Source organism: Podarcis vaucheri, assembly GCF_965113315.1.
Source record: "Podarcis vaucheri genome assembly, chromosome: 2".
Classification (NCBI taxonomy): domain Eukaryota; kingdom Metazoa; phylum Chordata; class Lepidosauria; order Squamata; family Lacertidae; genus Podarcis; species Podarcis vaucheri.
In genome coordinates, this window is record NC_138760.1 from 105,694,491 (window position 1) to 105,717,775 (window position 23,285).

At 44.3% G+C, this 23,285-nt stretch overlaps 1 protein-coding gene and 1 long non-coding RNA gene across 14 annotated transcripts in view; both read left to right on the forward strand.

Moving 5' to 3' along the window:
• The window catches only part of MAGI1 (membrane associated guanylate kinase, WW and PDZ domain containing 1), a 481,615-nt gene that overhangs the window by 391,488 nt on the left and 66,842 nt on the right, over nt 1–23,285 (forward strand). For 7 of the 13 annotated variants that reach the window (XM_082209201.1, XM_082209202.1, XM_082209205.1 and 4 more), the window contains 5 exons: nt 4,166–4,213; nt 5,534–5,634; nt 7,905–7,997; nt 12,189–12,374; nt 13,751–14,371. In XM_082209201.1, the coding sequence (XP_082065327.1) occupies nt 4,166–4,213; nt 5,534–5,634; nt 7,905–7,997; nt 12,189–12,374; nt 13,751–14,371 (1,049 nt within the window). The remainder of the gene's footprint in view (nt 1–4,165; nt 4,214–5,533; nt 5,635–7,904; nt 7,998–12,188; nt 12,375–13,750; nt 14,372–23,285) is intronic. The other 6 variants (XM_082209203.1, XM_082209208.1, XM_082209211.1 and 3 more) reach the window with 3 other exon arrangements.
• LOC309525528 lies at nt 1,971–4,164 on the forward strand. The gene is made up of 2 exons (XR_014216384.1): nt 1,971–2,341; nt 3,189–4,164. It is a non-coding gene; the product is annotated as an uncharacterized lncRNA (long non-coding RNA).

Consider the following 23,285-nt stretch of genomic DNA (forward strand, 5'->3'; position numbering starts at 1 on the left):
GCCTTGTAAGGCAGGGGACTTACAAGATCTTCCAGGACTCTTAGCCAAGGTGGACATAAGAACCAAGCTACCCCATGCTTCATAATTGCCACGGAAACTATGCCAGAAAAATCACGCAAAGGGCTTTTGAAAGAGCCAAGTTTTTCCCAGCCACCTGAAGTTTTTCCCAGGCCACAGCTGGGAAATCTTTACTGCTGCTTTGTTTACCAGGATCAAGGGATCTAGAGAAAGGCTCTAGGCCAGGTATGTCCCCGGGAGGTTGCAGTCGATCGCGGCCTCATTTTTCTTTGCTTTTGCCTAAGAGCACTCAGTCCCGGCCCCTCTCTCCTGCCTGGATTTTCTCCTGATATCTGTAGCTGAAGGCTGAGTTTCACAGCGCTGTTTTAGTGAGCGACTAATCCTGTTCCCCCTTAAAAGCCCCCCCCCAACAGAACCCCAACAAAATGGGCATAAAAAAGGTCAACAACTTTTACCTGAACCCTTAAAAACAGGGGTAGATCACTGTCAGATTTTAATTCTGAAAGTAGATTGCAGTCCCTCAGGAGTTGGCTACCCCTACTCTAGGCGATGATCACAGCATGCAGGGAGGAATGTATGGGAGAAGGCAGACCTTAAGTTACTCTAGTTCCAAGCCCTTTGGTACTTAAAATGTTAACACCAGCTCCTTGAATTGAGCGCAGATAGAAAGTGGTAGTCATGCTAGCCACATGACCCGGAAGCTGTCTGCGGACAAATGCCGGCTCCCTCGGCCTACAGAGCAAGATGAGCGCCGCAACCCCAGAGCCGTCTGCGACTGGACAAATCAATGCAAATCTTAGAAAACTGGCATGGTAGAGTCAAAATGGCTAGCACTTGTCGGCATCCTGGTTTCAAGCTTTGTAGCCATTTTCAAACATTTTTCGGTGGCAACCCCACACAGAGCGTGTTACAGTGGTCACATCGTCTGAAGGCCATTGGAGGTATGTCTGACTTTGTCAGGGTGGGCTGGTTGACAAATCAGTTGAAGCTGGAACAAGGAACCTTTTGCAACTGATGCCACCGGCACATTTAACAGCGCTGGGTGAAGGAGCACACCCAAGCTACGAACCTGATCTTTCTGGTGGACTGTAACCACACTCAGAATATGCTCTACCTGCTTTAGACAGTACACAGACTGCCAGCAGTTCTGTTTTGTGACTGCATTATGCTTCAACCTGTTCCACCCCATCCAGTCTTTGATGGCTACCAATGAGCAGCAACTTTGCAATGAGAGAGAGAGAGAGAGAGTTGGGTGCCATCAGCATACTGATGGCTCTGCATCTCAAATACCTAGATGCCCTCTCCCAGCAGCTTCGTTTAGAGGTTAAACAGCATTGTGCCAGCAAGACAGAGCCTTGCAGAACCCCATTAGCCACTGGCCAAGGAGAAGAGCAACAATCTACCAGATCCACTCCTTTGGGCCTGTCTCCCAGCAATGTGACTTCAGCACTGAACCCCTAACATACACTCAGAAGGATGCCCATGGTCGATGGTACCAAAAACACTGGGAGAACCAACAGAGTCACACTTCCACTGTAGATCATAGAGCATCCATATCAGTTTCCATACCAAAAGACCAGCAGGCTGAAATCTATATATGATAAACCCATATGTGCTTGCTTTACTTAACACAATCACAACTTTATGCTGGTGGTGTTGGCGGGAGGACAAATGAATGAATGCAGAGTGAGAGAAGCCCACTCTCCATTTATTTAATTTCATTTTCCCACACACCCAGTGGCTTTTCCTCACTTACTGGGCTTTGGGAAGGCAGCACGAGGGCTCCAGACAGCGTTCCAGAGCCTGTGTGCATCCTTCCTAAAGCCCCGTGCTTTGATTACTGGAATCTGGGAATGTCACAGGTCTCAACATGACCTTCCCGCAACCTTCCCTGAGCCCAATAAGCACCCCTCAGCCTTGCAGGGGTTCCTGACTGTGCACAGTTGTGTGCCTTTGTGCACAAACCCCCACAATGGAGCCCTTGTGTAAGTGGCAGGCCCGCCGTCGTTCATTTCACCAGAAAACTCCTGGAGCTAGAAAGGTAGGATTCACACAATTCTGCTTTTCGCACCGTAATTTCACTTCTCCCCTGATACCCATACCATTTGATTCTTCACTATATTGCTTCTGTTCTGGGATAGCTTTTTTCAACACACGTTATTTAGATAGGGAAAATATATTGCAAATTTGATGAATAGTACGAATGCATGTTCAGGATAATACAATCCCAAGCCTGTCTATTGCCATTTCCTCCTTTGAATCCACAGTTGGTTTTTTTCTCCTTATCTGGCCATTCCTACCTGCAAGTAGGATCAACATATATGTAAGAGTTGTGTGGATGATGAAGATAGCAATAGGTCTGATAAGGTCATACTGGTACTTTTTCACTTTTGCCTTAGTCTTTTTTCTAAAAAAAATGACCGAATATAGCCACCAGGCCTATTGCTCCTGACTGCTACCCATGAACCCGAGAACCTCCATGCCAGTGGCAGTTTAAGCACACGGAGAGAATACTCATTTTGTGTACGCATTCATACCCTGCCATAATGCATGTACATCCACATGTACCCTTGTATCTCATTTTCCTAGTAGTTCAACCCATTATAAACACTTCAGCTGACTTTTCTGGCCTTTTCCTGCCTGTTCCAAGGCCTTCGTCCTTGTAGCCTATTTTGAGGAAGTGCCGAGTGCGGTTAAGAGCTAAGACAAAACTTTTATCACCATTCACTCACTGTTTTGCATTTGTGAGATTTGGATTATCTTCAGCTGGCAGGCTTCCACATTTGTTGTCCAAGATCCATTTTCAGTATAGGATGGTAAGGCATTATTTCTCACACTGAGGTTTTGGAGAGGCGTCTAAACATTGTTTGCATGTGTGTGTTTGTGTTTGTGTGTGTGTGTGTGTGTGGTAGGGAAGAAGACTTTTCAGTTAGTCAGCTTTGTTGCCTGTACAGCTGCTTCTCATATACCAGGGATGGGGAGCCTTTTCCAGCTTGAGGAACACCTTGCATTTTGGGTAACCCCCAGGGGTGGGCAGGGCCAGAGGCAAAAGGGGTTGGAGCAACAGGTGCATGCAGTTGGCTGCATCCCAGCCATGCAAATGCCAGCAGTTTTAACACCCATACATGTCTCCACATGCAGAAAACAAGAGGCATCGTCATAGTTTTAAGGACACCTTCTAGCCAAGAGAAACAGCTTAGAGAGGGCATGGAGCAGGGCAGATGAGCAGCGTAGCCTGAAGCGGGGGGTGGATATGTGGCCTGGAGGTCTGCATTTGTTCCCCAGACCTGAGCCTTGCAACCCCTTCCAGCAACCCAATGGAGTACAAGGACTCACTGAAGGCCAGCTCCAAAGCATGCATAATAGCAATATGGGGGGCTTGCTAGACTTAGATTAGCAAGGTCTTCCCCAGGAGGCATTATCTGCATTTGAGCAATATGTACATCCTCTGAAGGAGTACTTCATACTTCACAAGGCTGGCGCTTTCCAAGACCAGGAACAACAACATCCTTCACACTGACACCAGCTCATATGTTCATAATATGCAAGTCCAAAACTGGACTTGAGCCTCCCATGAGAAGCTGCAGAAGAGCCAACAACGGCTGTACTACTCATCTGGTGCAGCTACCAGGGGAGGTTTGTTTTTTAGCTGGAGGAAGGGAATGGACTTTTTCCTTCCAGTTCCATCCATCTATGTGCCAATAGGGAAAGCAGTTCTGCTCATTCTTCCTACTTGCTCTGCATGGCCCCACTTGAGAAATGGGAGAGAATGACAGAGTTACGAATAACCTTACGTGTTCTCACCCACCATTGTCTGGGATGGAAGGTGTGGGTCACAGCACTGGAGTCCCACAGAGGCTCAAGAAGGGGCTGCTGGCTTGCAGTGACACGGAGACTCATGAATCGGCCCAAGCCCAGTGCTTCATAACAGAGAGGAAGCCTAGGAAGCATTTATTTCTTTCCCATTTATTGCACTCATTAAATTAATGTTGCTCTGTCAAATGCAGCCCCTCTCCCTAATAGCTTTTTTTTTACGTTGCGAGCTTCTATTACGAGCCGAGCCAAAAGAAATCTGAGCTGGACCCTGTGAGTGCAATGCTGTTGTTTGATAATAGTTTTTGTTTATATATTCTATAACTGCTACAAGGACTGGAGTCCAGATGGACATGAGGGTAAACTTTGCATTGGGCTCAAGGTTTGTATCCAAAGAATTAATGTGAATAACGCACAGGCACAAACACGGGAGCAATAGGGGAGGCCAGTCTTTCAGCATTTAGCTTATAAGGAAACCTGCACTGCTCTTATACTTCGTGGCTCAAAAGCTGCCAGGGTGCCCTTGATGAGGTGCTGGCAGCCTTGTCTCCTCCCTGCCACGGTGCCCCACAGCCTTGGCAAGTGCAGTGATACAGGTGCCACTCCAGCCATTCACACAGTGCCTTAAACCTGTTCCATCGTGGTGCTTCAAAAAGTCTAGGGCCTGATCCTACCCACCACTGCACCATCATAGCAGATCAGGCTCTAAAATTGCATCTGATTGCATCCTGCCGATCCCCAGGTTTTCGCACTTTCCCATTGTTTTCAATGGAGCTGTGCCAAAGGCAGACAGACACCAATTGTGTTTCTTTTTCATTGGGTCATCCAGGCACGGCCATGTGGTAATTCAGGAAGTGCCAGTCGGACTCTAGCTCAGGTTCGTTGAAAACAATGGAGCACCCCAGGGAAAATGAACATGCTCAGAAGAACTCTTGCCTTTGGAATCACGGAGCTGTGTTTTGTTTTTGTTTGTTTTTTTAAAGTAACCTATAAGCGAGATCTCCAAGTGGCTGTAGCAAGACTACTAATGGCTTAAAGTTATTGGCTTAACTTTTTGATAACAGAGTTGCTTTGTTCTTCTAACCTTTTCACAGGTGTTTTTAATTTTCGGCCATCCATCCTTTATTTATGTGGCAGACTTTGGAGTCCCCATATGCTGATTTTTTTTGGAGATTTCTGCTAGGGTTATTAACTCGCAGCGATAGTGTCTGTGGCTTGTTTGTGGTCTTTCAGCTAAGCCTCTCTGCAGTCTGCTTTTGCAAAGTTTATTCCGGAGCATTTATAAGCAGCTTGCATGTACTGTGATGATACAGCATGTTGTTCAGATATCTTAGAGATATCACCGCCGTATTAAACTCTGCTGAACCCAACAATGGCTGCACATCTGAGAATCGGATGACTGTCTTGCATGGACTCTTCTGCCTTAATATCATTGTTCGCAGATAAACTGCTACTTTAGCGTATTTGAAAGAATTAGCCTTACCTCTTCAAGATGCCATGCCAGATAAGAAGCTGTGAACATTTCCCCACCCCTTTAGAGCAGCTTTCTGACACATAGTCCACAGGTCTTGCATTTGACTTCTCTCCTCCCCCTGCCACGTTTCTGTTAGAGGAGCCTTTGAGCTTGCGTAAGGTTTCTTTTTCTTTTTCTTTTCTGTTTTCGCCAAGTATTCCCTTATTTAACGGCGATCTTTCTTTTTAGCCACATCAACCGGAAAACACAATATGAAAACCCAGTTCTGGAAGCTAAACGGAAGAAACAGCTTGAGCAGCAGCAGCAGCAACCACCACAACCACCAGAAGGTTGGCAACTACTCTGCAAAATTGTCAGGGTTGAAATATTTGCTAAACACCACATGTACTTCCTTAAGGTTTCGTATTGTTTAATTATTGAATTCCTGGCTAGGCCCAGCTGCCCTTCCATACAGAGCCAGGCGCAGTTGAAGAGAGATAACAGTGCATGGACAGAAATACACCAGAACTGATTAATAATCCTGGCCTGCAAAAACCAGTCCCAATATAACTACATTTGCCTCTATTATGAAATATATGCAGCCTTTGCAGTGTCCCCGTACAGAGTCCTGCAAGTTGTGATTTATCTACCAAGAGTACTCTTCTGAGAGCATCCACAGGCAGCTTAGCACAAGCCAGCGAAATGGCAGGTTCCCAGAACTGCGTACCACGGGCTGTAACCAATATTTGTCACTCACAGTTTGTTTTGCAGAGGCAAACCATGAGCCTGGGTTTGGACATAATGCTAAGCCAAACCACGGCTAAGCCCCAAACAGCAGAATCAGTGGGGAGTGCAATAGCTATGATCTTCACTTTGGGAACCCACACGTCTGTTCATTCACGTTGGCATCGCATTGCTTGCATTTGTGCAAACTGAGCCAGCATATTTACTCTACTGGTTTATTGGGTTAGGATGCATAGTAGAATACAGAGTATATGTGAATAGACACTGACGGTTCAGATATCCTTTTTGTTTTAATGTGTAAATGCTTCAAGCAGCTGACCATTATTGCAGCACCCAATGACAAAATTGCAGGCATTAGGAAATAGAACAAGCAGGAAGCTGTCGTTGAAAATGGCTGGCCCTCCCTTCGGTGTCTGTGGATGAGAAAGAACTTGTCTAGTTCCTCAAGTTGCTGCTGTGTGTTCACCATAGGCAAACCAGTGAATACTTTCAGGGGGGAAACTGATGTGTGCAACTGCTTTAAAGCACAGAGCTGCTTCAGAAGTAATGCAAGTGCGACGGAAGGCATTCTCTCCTGTGTGGATTTCAGTATCCATGATCTAAAGTTCCAAATGCAAAGGATGCAAACCCATGTGGGTGTTTGCGCAAACCCATCCTCTGTGGACAACTGAGAGTTGGCCAAAGAAAGATCGGTGATTGCAGTGAGCAGAGTCCTGTGGCACACATCTTGCAGGCAGGAATCACTGGCATTTCCAGGTGTGTGCTGTTTGTTTTTTTAAGTCATATCAGGAAGAAACATCTTTGCGAGAGAGCTTGGAGAGCAGCTATCACAGGTGGTAGGACCAGGCTAGATAAAGCAGTGGTTTACCTCTGTTTGAGATAGTTTCATAATCTCACATGTTCACAGATGAATTTGAACTATAATCAGCTTAGTTGAACTCAGGCACATCATGAGGAGCTGCAATGGGAAGGAGAAGCTGTCCCCACCTGCCCTGATGTCCAGAAAAAATGGCAAAGGCAGCAGACAGCTCGGTTCCAGGCATTGCCTGGTTAATGGGCAAGTTGTCTCTAAGCCAAGCAGCACTAAGTGCCTCTCCTTTCCTTACAGTTATTGTTTATTTCATCTGTTTGAACATGTATACCCTTCCCCACCACTCAGGGCATTTTACAACGTTTAAGATTACGATGTCATCAACATAGCCAGTATAAAACAGAGCCAAGGAGACTGGATCATTTTTTTAAAAAAACAACAAGCATAAAAACATGATCTGCCACATACAACAAAAGCTCACTCTCCTCCATAGATTTGTCTGAGATTCAAAATAAATGAAGGCCCAATAAAAGGCAAGGCAATTTCAAATGGGAGGTTGAACGAGTTGTAACGTGCACTAAAATGCTGTGTGTGTGGCCTTACAGTGTAAGCATGGGTGGTTAACCCTAACTACTGCATCTGTCTCTCCTCTGTGACCACAAATATCCATTCGCTAGTCAGGCATTGCCCCTCATTTTCCACACTCCCAACATGTGGTTAATCTTGCGTTCTCATCCTTGATCACATTAGGTGAGGATTCCAGATTCCAGATGTTGTTGGACTGCAAACTCCCACCATCCCTGACCGTTGGCCACACGGGCTGGGCCTGGCAGATTCCATCAACATCTGGTTTAGGGAGATGGATCACGTTCCCCCCGTAACTTCCCATGGTTGGGCAGGCTCTGAGAGACTCCCATTGTGACAAGTCTTCTGTAGGGTTGCAAATAAAGTTGACTAGGCACTTGAAGAGCCATCATGGTCGGCATGTCGAGTCCTTCTTGATTGCTGATTTTCCCCTGGTGTCAACAGAGTAGAAGCCAATGAACGTCTGTTTTCTTTTCTCAGAATGGACAGCGGAGCACCCGCCACTTGCCCCTCCTGCCGTTCCAAACCACACTCCCAACAACCAGGAGACAGTTCGAGATGCTCCAGTACAAAGTAAGTTGCTGTAATACATATTTCTCTTTCGCACGAAGAAGAAAATGAAAAAATGATTCAGAGAGTGTCATTATCAAATAAGATTTGCTTCCTTGGGGGTGTGGTGAAGTGCTCAGGGAAAGGTTTTGCCTGATTTTCAGTTAGAGGAAGGGTCTTCTTAGCTCAGTGGTAGAATCGTAGAGTTGGAAGGTGATCCCTTCCAGGAATCTCAACTCAAGCATCCATGACAGATGACCATCCAACCTCTGCTTAGAAACCTCCAAGGAAGGAGAGTTCACCACCTCTTGTGGGAGTCTGTTCCATTGCCAAACAGCTCTTACTGTCAGAAAGTTTTTTTCCGAATGTTTAGTCGGAATCACCTTATTTGCAACTTGAAGCCATGGGTTCTAGTTGTACCCTCCAGAGCAGGAGAAAACAAGCTTGTTCCCTTTTCCATGTGACAGCCTGTAAGATATTTGAAGATGGCTGTCATATCTCCTCTCAGTCTCTTCTTTTCCAGGCTAAACATACCCAGCTCCTTCAAGCGCTCTGTGATCACAACCTTGTGAGGGGGTGTGGCTAAATAATAATAATAATAATAATAATAATAATAATAATAATAATAATAATTTATTATTTATACCCCGCCCATCTGGCTGAGTCTCCCCAGCCACTCTGGGCGGCTCCCAATCAAGTATTAAAACAATACAGCTGCCCAGGGTGACTGGGGCAACCCAGTCAGATAGTCAGATAGGTGGGGTTTTCCTCACTTACTGGTCTTCGGGAAGAGATCAGGAGGGCTCCAACAGCATCCCAGAGCCCTCACATCGCCTTCCCAAAGCCCGATAAGCATGGCTGTGCCTTCCTTACCAACCTCTGGGAAGGAGATGTGAGGGCTCTGAGAACATCCCAGAGGCAGGCAAAAAAGACATCTGCTTGATTACTGGGCTCTGGGAAGATTGTGGGATGCCAGTAAGCAGGCTTCTGGCTCATGGTGGTTTCCAGAGGTTCCTGACTTTGCACAATTTTCCTTTTGTGCACCAACCCCCGGAACTGAAGCCTCGCACACAAGTGCTAGGTCCACACCAGTACTTTCTCATGCCCAATAGCTGTGACTTAACAAGAAGTGCTAGTGCATGTGACTGTGCAAAGAAATCTCTCTCGCACAGAAACTAGCTTGGGACTAGCTTTCTTCCTGTCCTGAAGCTTTTCCCTCCGCCCCCAAACAAATACACTGGTGGAGTTATCCATTGTATGAGAAGCATGAAGATGCTGGTAGCTTGTTGCTCTCAAGCGCAAGGAACTTCTGTGCGCTTGCCTTTCTCACGCTTGTTCGGCACACTTGCCAATGCCTCTTTAGGACACGTTGAGTCAGGATGGTGGCATGTGTTGAGCCCATTCAGAAAACAAGTTCAGCATGTGCCAGTCCATGGAAAACGTGTTGAGTTCAGCTCATTGAAAAGAACCATTGTGTGAACTGGGGCCTAAGCTGCACAGGCTGAAACACTTGGGAAAAATGAAGTCAGGTTGGAAAAGGCACAAAAATAGTACCGACTCTGCTGCCTTCTTATTATTTTATTAACATATTTTTATTGCTGGTATGTAAAGATGCAAATGGCAAAATTGCTAATGAATTTAAGTGAATAAATACATAACTTATCTCTTCTTCAGAGGTTCCCCATGGCATACTCATCTCCTTGCTTGGTGATTTTATACTTTCAAAAATCCATTCAGGCTCAAAAATAATTAGCACCGCTTAAAGCTTTGGTGTTCTGAGTCACCCTTGAGAGTCATATTATGTATCACCTTGTCGTCTTGGCTGGTGTGTGCAAAAACCTATTTTTGTAAATACCAAATTCACCCTTGCGGTGTTGAAAAGTATTCTCCTTCGCTGTGTGTAATTCTTCTGCAGCTTTCAATTCCATAGCTGTCCTGTGGGGAAGACGTATTTGTCATGGCTATTTGCGAGGGGACAATGCCAACATAACATTATCTGCGGTTTCTTGGTCCCTCCTATGCATTTTGCCTGTGCGTGTTTCCAAGCAGTTCATCCTTGTATCCCCTTCTCACTTTTCATCAGATATGATGCTCTCAGTTTCAGCTGCACAAAGAACAAAACCATTCATCTTTCTTGATTCTTCCATGAGGCTGCAGCCCTATAAGGCAATGGGGGGGTGTTATTTCTAATACTAGTGTGCAAATTGGTTCCTACGGATGTTGTGGTCATGGGTGGGGTTGGAATTAAAGGGGAAAGGACTCCATAGTTCAGTGGATGAGCACATGGATAAGGGCCTAGATTCATTCTTCAGTGCATGCTGTAATATCAGGAAATATCTCAGCTCAAGAACGTGAGGAGCAGCTGCCAGACAATACTGTATCTGATGAGCCTGTGTTCTGACTTGGTATAGGGCAATCTAGCATGAGCTAAGCCATTACACTTGCCATATTCTTACACCTGCTATGTCTGTAAATGTATTCTGAGCCAAGCTTTGGCTTAGCCTGTGCCTGGGTTCATGGTTAAGCTCTCTGCAGACTAACCATGACCTGTAACCAAAAGCCAACCTTGGTTATTGCTCATGGTTAGTTTGAAGAGAGCTTAACCACGAGCCCTCCTAGCTCCATACAGTATGGTATCAGTTTATTGTTCTAGCCACAGGCAACGGCAAACCCACAGCAACAGTACCAATAAAACAATACAGATTATGTGTCCATAATGTGAGCCAACATCCATGATGTAATTCAGAGGTTACCAGAGCCACCAGCAAAGTCAAATCCACCTTGATTTTAAATTAAACCTCGGAATTGCCACAATAACTGCAGTGATTTTAACTAACACCTTTCACCTGATTTTATTTTATTTGTAGCTAGTGCATAGAGGGACAGTCTGTGTGTTACAAAGCAATTACTGTCACTCAAAATAAACCATCACACACACACACACACACACACACACACACCCCCAAACACACACACACACACACACCACTCCTTAGTTCAATGTGGCAACTAAAAGCAACAGAGGGGATCAAAGAGGAGATGCCAATCAATCAATCAATCAATCAATCAGTCAGTCAGTCAGTCAATTTATTGTGCATAGCCTTTACAATGTACAGCAAAGGGCAAGGCAAGGGTTTGCTCTGAAATCGCACAACATACCCTATAAAAGTTTACAGCATAAAATTTAAAAAATTAGAGAGCATTCACATATCCGGAATGAGCTTCTTAGCTGCCAGAGCTAATTTGGTTGCCAGGTGTGCAATCTCTAGATCTTTTATCAGCTAAAAATTCGACTGTCACCTCCTGGGGCGATTAAGAATAGATTATTTTTTTAAAAATCTCTGGGCATTGTATATGGGGGCAAATCCACAGGTAGCACATAATATCCTTGATTGCCTCCATAAATGCATTTGCGTTCCATATGGGGAATACCCCTCTTAAGTATGCTGATGGCATCTGCTGGAACCTTAGTTCAACAAATGCCCTACGCAGTTGCAGGAAAGTCAGTGTCTCAAGGTAGTGGGGCCTTGAATGGTTGATCTTAATTTGGGGGTACCAAGTAGAGTTATGGGCAGCTACAGTGGATGTTCTATCTTGATTGGCATCCTGGTCAAAGAGCCAATTTCTAAGGTCATGTGAACTGAGGGCCAAATATTTCTCCATTTGGAGATTGTAAGCTCTGAGCTTATTGTAACACTTTGGCGCGCCAAGCCAGCTGTCCTTGGATACCCATGAGTTTGCACTAAGCCATAGTTTGGCTAAGTGTGATGTGCAGGCCAGGCCTTTGACGATAACCGGCTGTACTTAATAAGGTTGTCTTCCTTTAAAAAGAAAAGCACTTTTGCAATTAAGATGTGCATTACAGTGGGAATTAACTTGTATCGCTGCCCTTTAATTTCCTTTTGGATTGGATGTTACTGTATTAATTGCTGTAACAGTTCCAGCCGAGGAGAGATGGTCGCAGCGATGCATTTTAATTGAGCCTCCTTCTTGGGGGAGAATGTACTCCCATCTTTTGAGCTTCCCAGGAGTTTCTCACCTGCCTGGGGAAAAAAGGAGCCCTCTGAAGCTTGGAAGCTTGCTCATCCTTAGAAGTGAGTTCATAGTGTTGCTGCGAAAGGTTAAGAAAAGGGGGTAGTGGAGAGGCGTGCTTGTCTCTTTTCTCTTCTTTCTTTCCTTCCTTGGCATGTTTATAAACTTCTGAAACTTCCACAGCAGGAAAGCCGTTTTTCACACGGAACCCATCTGAACTGAAAGGAAAGTTCATTCACACCAAACTGAGGAAAAGCAGCAGGGGTTTTGGTTTCACCGTCGTCGGCGGGGATGAGCCGGATGAATTTCTTCAGATAAAGAGTTTGGTGCTTGATGGGCCTGCAGCACTGGATGGCAAAATGGAAACAGGTAGTGTTGTCAGTCTGGCTTCAAAAACACTCCCCAAATGCTTTGCGCTCATGTAATATTAGTAGGTTTGGGCAGCTGGTGTGGCCCAGAGAGTAGAGGTTTTTGAGCTTTTAAACCGTGAAGATCTGAGGTCAAATGGCAAGTTAAGACACAGAATTGGTAGGGTGGGGTGCGCCTGGTGTATCGGTTTGCTGTGACCTCAGTCTATAAAACAAGGCTAATAAAGCCTCCTTTGATATAAGTGTTTTAAAGCACTCAGAAGCGTGCAATAATTTTTTGGCCACTTGATCAATGAATCTCTGATGCTCAACAAAACAAGCAGGCTTGTCACAGTGTTGTATGCTTGACAAGTAATATGTTGTACCTAGATGGGATCCATTTGAAACATGGCACTCTACTGGAAGGGGTTGGCAAGCATTTCATGACCCCTTTTATGTAGCTCCTAGACATCCTCCAGATGTCGAGGGACCACAGCTCTGATTATTGGCCATCCCTGATTATTGGCTGGGGTTGATTTGACTCATACCGTTTTACGGGAGGCTACATTCCAGCCATGTAAAAGCTCCACACACTTCTTTCTATCCAGGCGAACAAGGGGATTATCACAGTTATAAGGCGGGTTTGGGGGTTTTTTATTTTGGGGGGGTGTAATTGAAGAGTTTCTAATCAGCAACACTGAATGGCAGTTAAGTGCGTTGTAGTCGTCTGGAACCCAGCTACTTTGTTCCAGAAATTAAAAGAAGATTCCCCTCCTTTTGAAGTTATTTCTCAGTAAGTTAGTCTGCACTACCACCTCTGCAAGTGCCTGTGTCTTCTTATAAAAGTTTCATAGCGCTGGGGATATTTAGGGATTCCCATCTTAAATCAAACTTACGGTCAATATTTCATCCTTCACCTTTGTTTTTCATGGTGTTTCTACTTTAAAGATAGGGAACCAAGGATTCAGAGAAATTCAGGTCCGGACTCTTTATTCTGCCCATTTGACCACATTGGCTTGCTTGTCGTTCGTACAGAACTCCATTTTGGTTTTCCTGTGATTTTCCTCTTCACAGTTGCTGTTAAGAAGTCATTAAAAAGTCTGAGGCATCCAAAGACAAATGCACTTGATGCTTCATGCCCAATAGGTGTGCGCAGAACGTTTCTTAAAACAGCCACCACCCACGACACAAAATTTAAAAACCATAAAAGTGTGGGGGTTTTCAGACAGCTTGTGACATAGCAAAATGTGTTGAGTGTTTGCTGGTCAAATGCATGTTTAAAAAATATGACTGGAGATGCACTTCGGCAAACCTAAGGTAGTCCCCATGCCATGATGTGCTGATGCAACAGGCTTGGGCGTTGTAAATTCACAGACTTCTCATCCGCTTGCTCCCTAGGGGACGTTATCGTCAGCGTGAATGACACGTGTGTGCTGGGCCATACGCACGCTCAAGTTGTCAAAATCTTCCAGTCGATCCCCATCGGCGCCAGCGTGGATCTAGAACTCTGCCGAGGCTATCCTCTGCCTTTCGACCCCGACGATCCCAACACGAGCCTAGTGACCTCTGTGGCCATCTTGGATAAAGAACCGATCATTGTGAACGGGCAGGAGAACTATGACTCCCCGGCGAGTCACGGCAGCAAAACGGGGAAAGTAAACGGGATGAAGGAGCCCAGGCCCAGCAGCCCGGCTGAGGTTTCCTCAAACGGATCCCACGGCTACCCCAATGACACCGTCTCTTTGGCTTCTTCTATAGCGACGCAACCTGAACTCATCACTGTACATATAATCAAAGGGCCCATGGGCTTTGGCTTCACTATAGCAGACAGTCCCGGGGGCGGGGGACAGAGAGTGAAGCAAATCGTTGACAGCCCAAGGTGCCGAGGCCTAAAAGAAGGGGATCTTATAGTGGAAGTCAGTAAGAAGAATGTCCAGAATCTAACTCACAACCAAGTAGTGGATATGCTTATCGAATGCCCGAAAGGAAGCGAGGTGACACTGCTGGTACAGCGAGGAGGTAGGTGTGGTGTGTATTTTCTTTTTGTTCACACAGAACAGCACGGACTTAAAAGCAGCCTCTCCCAGCCAGGTGCCCTCCGGATGTTGTCGAACTTCAGTTCCCACCCGCTGCCAGTGGTCAGGGATGATGGGAGTTGTAGTCCGACGATTTCCTTGGTGATACCAGGTTGGAGAAGCCTGGCTTCAAACATATATGTCTGAATACACACAGCCACCAGAGACTGATGGAAACTGATAGTCATTTGCCTCTTCATTTGGATCATTGTTTTGAAAAACCCTGTAGAAATATAACAAAAGATGTGTCCCTGGTATTCTAAGCTTATTTTAGATATGGAAGAGACTCGAGTCAATATGGCTCAGAATTGCTGAGAAGCGTTTTCTCGCAGAAAGTCGAATAGTTAAGCAAGCTCAATATTGAGATTCTTCATCATATACTTACAAGCCCGGCAGTTTCGATTTTTTACTTTATTTTAAATGCATCCGTACCGATGCATTAGAAAAAGAAAATGACACATAGTATTAATCTTCCCATAGCAAACTGCATATGGAAATGGGAATCATGGTTGACATTTAAACTTCCTCATTATATATCCTGGGTATAATGAGATGGTGTGATCAGAAACTGCAGGTATCCAGTTTTAATGAGAATCTGAAATGATGAGTCAGCTGGTTTTCGATTTATTTGTTTTTAATTTATCGGTCTCATTTCTGTCTTATATTTTAGTCCCGTATCAGTCGATCACCTTATTGCAGAAACAAAGGAAAGGAATTGCTATGACCTTGCTTTAGTTGCCATGCTCAACTTTTTGCATCCCCAGAAAGGTGGGATTTGATTTAAATCAAATCGAATCGATTACAATCACGATTTAACTCATGATTTAAATCACTAGTCAGTAAGACTTGATTTAAATCATTAATATTTTTTACAGAAAGACTCATTCTTGCTGGTATAATCTTAATATTTACAACCAGATGAAGGTTTCATTTCTGGAATAATAAATTTCCAGAGTAGTTTTTACAGTTATATCAAAAATTACTGATTTGGTTATACTATTAGAAATACATAGACCGATAATTATGAAATTATTGTGAGGTTTAATAAGTTAACTGTTTATATTTGGGCAACTTTTCTGCTGTACTTTATTGGAAGGAGAAAAATAATCATTTTCTTAGTAACAATTGAAACAATTCATTTAACTAAAACAATAACATTATAGCATATGTATCCATGTTTGATAACTGATGTGGTTAAACAATTTTTTTAAAACAAACAAATCTTAGACTGCATTTTAGCACACATGAAAAACTTAAATCCTTATTTCTTGATGAATAGCCTTTGGACTATAATGCAACTTAAATAGAAAACTATCTTTAGATAGATTTTTTTCATCCAAAAGCATTTTATTTTAAAAATCCAATTTAAATAAAAAAAATCTGATTTAAATAAAAAAATCTGATTTAAATAAAACAATCATTTTTCTTTTTAAAAAAATCATTGATTTTTATGCACCCTGCTTTGATGCTCAGTGCTTAATTATGCTTTCCACCTGCTGGAAAAGTGATTCAGTACTTTTCTGAGAGGAGGGAGGGCTAATCACCTCCGAGCTGTGTCTCTTACCTTCTCATAACCTGCCCAACATTAGCTGTCTACATTCACATGATCACAGCCAGGACATACACATGCAGCTTTCACCTACATGCAGTCCTTTTGCACCTGCTTCCTGGGAATAAGCAGGAAACAAACTAGGAAGCTACAGGTGAGCTTAATGTGGACTTCCAAATCTAGGCTTGTTCGGAAGCCATTAATCCTATTTTTTTCCACTTTACGCATCCTGAGAAGCTGTGGTTAACTGCAGCTTCTTGGTTTATCTCCCCACTTCCCCAAAGGGAAGAGCGAAGAGGGAGAAAAGGACTACGTTGTGAGTGGATGAAGCTCATCCTTACTTGTTGAGCTAGAATTTGGATGCACGAAGCTTTGCTCAGCCTCGGAATCACCCGGCAAGTTGCCACAAGGACTGTGCTCCTACAGACTTGCTGCACCCATGGGTCTGCAACCTTTGGGGGCTTGTTCCATCCCTATTTAGGAAATCTCTGCCAACCGTTTCACTTTCTCCCAGCAACAGGGCAGGAAACATGCTGCCATGTTTACAGGGGCTTTTTCAACTCCAGGGCTTTCTTAACTCAGGTGTATACCAGGTGGGCTGTTCCTGCCTGCCTGTGCTCTATCATAGGCAATCCCACGTCCTCTTTACGCAATGCATACCTTCTGCGTAGCTCAGAGACTTTAGAAATCATCGGCACAATAAATTCATCTGTTCTTGACATCAGGACAATTCACAACCCCCTCCCCCCAAAGCAGCAATAATGGCTTGACCCATCTCAGTTTTCTAGTGTTTTTGATGATTTGGTAACTTCTATGTATACTGTATAGGGGACACGGGTGGCGCTGTGGGTTAAACCACACAGAGCCTAGGACTTGCCGATCAGAAGGTCGGCAGTTTGAATTCCCGTGACGGGGTGAGCTCCCGTTGCTCGGTCCCAGCTCCTGCCAACCTAGCAGCTCGAAAGCACGTCAAAGTGCAAGTAGATAAATAGATACTGCTCCGGCAGGAAGGTAAACGGCATTTCTGTGCAGTGCTCTGGTTCGCCAGAAGCGGCTTAGTCATGCTGGCCACATGACCCGGAAGCTATATGCCGGCTCCCTCGGCCAATAAAGCGAGATGAGCACCGCAACCCCAGAGTCAGCCACGACTGGACCTAATGGTCAGGGGTCCCTTTACCTTTACCTATGTATACTGTATGGAGCACTTTCACAAGGTTGGAGAATAGACAATATGGGCTGGAAGTCACCTTGCGATGACTCCATTCCAAAATGGGGAGAGGATATTATGACAGATTTTATGAGCTGCTAATGGTGTCTGCCTCATTTTTTGCGTGCATTACTGCCTTTGCATGAAGGCAGGCTGGAGAGTTGGCACCTGGAATATAATTTGGCATAGTACTGTCATGCACACTAAGCCTGAGCTAACTAGAAGAATAGGCAATTGCATATACAATTTGTATTGTAAAAAATTATATACGCACACACAGAGCAAGCCCAAAGTTTTGAAATGATTTTTGTGGTTTCTAGACTTCCTTTATTACTTGTGCTTCTGGCGATCAAAGCAAAGAGTAGCAAAGAGAAACGAGTCTTTTAGTAGTTGTATAGGCAAGGAAGCATTAACTGATGCGGCTCATTTCTGTGGGGATAAGAAATATTTCACCTTCTGAAGCACCCAGTTCCCCAAAACTATTTTAGGTTACAGAGTCCTCTTCTTTTCTTTTTACAACCACCGACTGTTGCCTGTTCCTTTTCTAGAGCCATTGGTCCCTGATATGGGTATCAGTATTCATAATTTTGCTACGCTTCTGAGAAGTGTGTGTGTGGCTCCACCTTTATGACTGAACTCTTTCCCCATCTCTCTTGAAGGAGATGATTCTGTGGTTGCATTTCCCTCCTTCTCCCTCTGCTGTCCACTGAAGAGAGTGCCGGGGAGACGGCTTGATGTCAGGCGTTTATTTTATTAACACGCTGCTTGTGTCCATGCCGGCTTCGGCAGGCGTCCTCTGCTGCGTGGCACAAAAGGCTGGTGTTCAGAGTTGTCGAAAGACTTTGTCAGCGGTGGTTACTAAGGCAGAAAAATATCAGAAATGGATGAGTAATAGATTTGAAAAGCTCAGCCAGCTCCGAGCCGCTCGTCTGCTCTTGACAATTATGCCTGATTGTTAAAATGCAAGGCGCATAGCCAGGGAAAGAGCAGCCCGTAAAATATTTACTACAATGCATCTTCATCTGGAGCTGTGACTTGCAATATTAGACTTGCTTGTGCCCACAGACCCTGTCAGGTTAAAGGACGGGAAGAGGAAAAATAAAGCACCGTGTGAAAATAAAACCCTATAACCCACAATATTGTTGCGTATGCTGTCTCAAAGTTACTCATCAAATAAAGCGAGGTTTGATTCATAGGTTACAGTAAGTGCCTGAAAACAGAACTATGTGGGTGCTGTTTTGGATAAAGCAATTCTCTTGTCTTGTTTGTTTGGTTTCAGCTATGCTGTCATGTTTCCACAAAAACGAGGAGTCGAAATGTATGACTGAACTTTTATTGAACCATAGAGCTAGCTGCTTTTGTACCATCAGCAGCCATGTGTTCTGAAGTATCCGTTGCATCAAGATTATAATGTATGAATCAGACAATTGGGAGAAGAGTTTGCTGCCACACTTTTAATGCACTGTGGTGCTTCTTTATAAACAGCCATGGCTTCCCCCAAGGAATTTTGAGAGCTCTGGGTTAGACTAGATGACCCACAGGGTCCCTTACAACTCCACAGTTCTATGATTCTATTATTTAAATTGCAGATACAGTATCTCATACCATTTCCTAAGCTTGCACAATTGGCACGAAGTTTGGAAAGCTGGGAAGACTGTTGTAGAAAATTAAGCAAATAGGCAATTAGTATAATTGAGATGGAAAAATAATTTTAGCCCGCAGGGAATATGGTGGAAATAAATTCTCTTCCATTTGCATAACACTGTTGTTGTGCAACATGTGCAAAATTTGGGTATGCAGCTGTCGGCTGGTTATGTTGGCGGTTTGTTGGTTAAAAGTACCAGGAAGTGGGAGAGGATTTTCTTTTGAGTAATCGATCAGATGTTTTAAATAGACCCTTGAAATGAGGGTAAGGAAAAGGTGGCCAAAGCCAGTCCTGTTTCTGTTGGGTTATACAACAGCAGCAACAAAAAACCAAGTTCTCTGAACAGACCTCAAGGATTTGGTGCCAATTCCATAGGGCTAGTTGTGTTAAGTCATTGGAACTCCCCTCTCAGGGGGAAAAAATACCCAGAATTTCATAGCACCTTAAAGATCATCTGATTTATTGTGACATAATCTTTCATGGGCTAAAGCTCACTTTATCAAATACATCTGATAAAGTAGGCTCTGGTCCATGAAGGCTTATGCTACAATAAATCTGATAGCCTTTAAGCTGCTAGAAGACCCTGTTCCTGTTCTTGGTGCTTAGTGGACAATACCATCTAGTTTAAACAAAGTCCTTGCTAACACTGTTAAATTTCAGTAACGGGCCCTTCTGCAAAATAATAACAATTCAGTTATTATCTGTGTTTTATTGCTAGGCATTCCCTAGCCTTGTGCTGGTGTTTTATATCAGATGTGATTTGATATAACACAAGGTGGCACAGCAGAACCTTATATTGTGCATTAAACAAGGCAGATTTAACTAGAGATGATATTCTCCATTCTCCCAGCTATTCCTTACATGCCGGTAACTCGAGCAGACGTTAAATTGTCTCAGCTAAGAGGACAACCATATTTTATCCTGGCTTGCTGAGAGCAAATTGCCATGCTATACTCAGCACAAGGGGCTTCTGTGCATAATTTGGGAAGCATGAAATACTGAGGCCGCAGCTGAGTTTGGTTGGAAAGCTTGCAGCTGAGTGATTGATTAAGCATCCCCGTAAATGCACGACGCCAGTAGGCTCAGGGAGGTGCCTAGGCATAGCTGTCAACGTTTCCCTTTTTTAAGGGAAATTCCCTTATTCCGAATAGGATTCCTCGCAAGAAAAGGGAAAAGTTGACAGCTATGTGCCTAGGATTCAAGGAAATGGCTGTAGTAGTTGCTCAGAGTGAGTCACGGGACCCCTAGTGCGCATCCGTTGTCCGGGGAAGGCATAAATGGCTTGCAGGTGCATTCTGCTTCTTCAGAATGGCTCTGCAGCGTCTTGGGATTTGGCTATTACTGGATATTTGAATTTAACTAGTCACATTTCTGAAACGCCTTGGTTTAATTCTTCTTCCCTGCCTCATCTACAGGACGGTCCTTTCCCTTTCAGCAGAGGGCTAGGAAAATGCAAATACGAGGAGGCTCGCTTTTGTTTGCGGTTGCTGTTTGTGTCGCTTACATTAATATAGGCTAACCATTGGGCCCTCCATATAGGATCATAGGATTTTAGGGTCAGAAGGGACCATCAGGATCATCTAGCCCCTGAAATGCAAGAATCTTTTGCCCGTGATCTACCGTCATCCTAACCTTTGGCTGCGCTGGTTGGGGCTGATTGGAGTTGGTGTCCAACAGCATCTGAGGAGCCACAGGTTGCCCATCTTTGTGCCCAAGCTTTAAGCTGATATTGTGGCTTTGTGAAAAGTGGGAGAAATTTCTCTCCCTCCCCCCCTCCCTCTTGGGGATTACCTGTTGAACAGACCGGCTGCAGATGGAGTTCAGGCAAGACGATCCCACTTAATACAACACATAATGTATTGTGTTCAGCATCGTAAGATGTAGTTAGCTTTGATGCCTTTTTAAGGAAGACCCCCCCCTCCCCAATTAATCAAGTTAATGGAGCATGGATACCTATTAGCAATTAGTCATAATAGGTGGATTGCAACTCCATGTTCTGAGGCATTCTCCTCAGTCTGGTCCCCTGCAGACGTTGTTGGACTTCAGCTCCCATCATTCTCAGCCAAAACAAGCAATGGCCAGGGATGATGGGAGTTATATGTCCAAAACACCAGCTTGGGGAAGGTTTTTCGTAAGCAAGAAATAAGTAGATTCCATAGGTAGAGGGAGGCAAACAACCAAGAAGGGCCTTGTGTGCTGTCTGAAGCCTGGCCGCTGTTGAAAACAAAGTTTTATCTCATACAGTTTAATTGGTAAACTGCTGCCGCTATTTTGCCCTTCTCATTTTTTCCCTTTTGGAGTTGTCTCGTGATAATAACATGAATGAGAACTCCAGGAAACAACACTTATCAGAGCTTGGCCTCTGTTTTATTTATGGTATATCAGTAAAAGTTATAAAGTGGGTATTGTGAGAATTTTTTGAAAGCCCCTTTGAGAACTTATTGGGGATATAAAATGGGATATACAATATTTTCCCATGTATAAGACTAGGTTTGCCCCCACCCTAAAAAATAAAGTACAAAATTTGGGGGTGTCTTATACACTGCTAGATCTCTCCCCATTTTCTTAAATCTGAGTCGTCTTATACATGGGGGCATCTTATAGATGGAAAAATACGGTAATTAGGTATTCTAAATTAAATAAATAACTAAAAAGACAGCATGTGCCTTAACACAAAGATGCTGTGCAGCCTGTGATTTCACACACTGCAGCTGCTGAGGTGTATTTTGAATGCTGATAATATATTCTGGGGTTATTTTGTTTTTCTGGTGTCTCTTTAATTGAGGGGAAAGAGGCCACACCATAGTGGTAGAACAAGTCCTTTGCATGTAGAAGACACCAAGTTCCTGGTGTCCTGATTCCTGCATAAACCAACATCAGGTGCCCTTGCTTACAGGTAAAGAAGTTGATTTTTATTATAGCAGCCTTACTAGTGCAAACTCCATGACTAGGAAGGAGCAAAATCTAGTCTAGATGGTCTTACAAGGCAAAGGAGTAATATCTACACATCCAGTCTAGGAGCAAGGACCAAGATTCAGGAGTTCACAATTAGCAACTGCACAGGAGCTGTGAGGTTGTTCCAACAAGTTTCCCTGCCCTACCCACCAAGCTTGTAAGCAGAGGTGGCAAATGGCCAAGCTACGCATGAAAATCCGTGTCCCTGTGGGAATTCTTGGCCTGTAGGTGTAGAGTCCCTGAGAGACAGCACGTCCCTTTCTGAATCCTCCCCCCACTCTGTCAGAGCAGGCCATGCCCCTGAGCAGTCCTCATCCTTCACATTTAGGGAAGAAGGCAGGGAGTCTCCTGCCTTGTCAGTAGATCTGAGAACATCCAAGGGAACAGGGTGGGGGGCATCATCACAAAGCCTGTGCTGTGTAGACTCCTTCCAAGTTCTCCTCCTCAAATGCCTCCCACTCCTGGTCTGAATCAGAGTGCTCCATGGGAACCGTGACCCCCTGCATCAGGGGAAAGATCTCTGCATGAGAAAGTAGAGTCACCACCAGCCAGAAGAGACAGCCCTGGAGTAGATGGAACAGTGGTCTATCTCAGAATATGACAGCTTCATAACAAGCACCCCCTGGGATTTTTAAGCTGTTTTGGACAGTTTGTTGCATAGTGTACAGCAAGTGGCATACTCACCTGTTGCTGGGTGAGGCCTTGAGGCAGCTAGCCTGTGTGTCCCTAAGCAAGTGTGCAAGCAACTGTGTCCCTCCTCCACCGTGAAATATTAAAGAGTATGCTTCCATCCTACTTGAGTCCAACACATCAGTGGTTTGAGCAAAGCAATGAATTAGTGAAGCACCAGGTTCAAGACAGGGCTGACACCTGGATCCAGGTACAAGCATGAGTAGCTGCTCCGTTTCTGTCCATTCCTGCCTGGTCTAACTGTTTGCAACTGGTGCGAGAAGAGAATGATTCTAAGCACACAGAGAAGGAGACAGCTGAAGTCAGTAGATGGTGATTCACAACTCGTATGTTGATTACCTTGGTCTTTTCCTGTTGAATATGAACGGCATGGTGGAAAGATAGCCATTTCCCTGCTCCATGTAATCACTAGCCCTTCAATGAAGAATTATTTGCAAGAAATTGTTCTTTCAGCTCAGTTCCACTGATTCTACACCTTGAAGATGCAAAAAATAAAATAAAAATCAAACTTTGAGGAGTTCTGCGCTCTGGCTTGGGATAAGTGAATGTAGAATTAGAACCAGAAATGAGTTGCATTCATGTATGTTTTGGGCAATCTTCTGGGCCTGCATTCTCTTGACAAAGCTAACACTGTGCTTCATAAGTTATGATGTATACATTTTTTTATTTAATAAACACACTTCTAAAGCACTTACTTGTGCAAGCAATCAACCCCCCCCCAAAAAAAACCCCCCAATCCATTCAGACTTTCTGTCTTCTTTCCCCCTCTTTTTATTTTGTACCAAGCCTGGAGTCCTTTTGACTTTCACAAA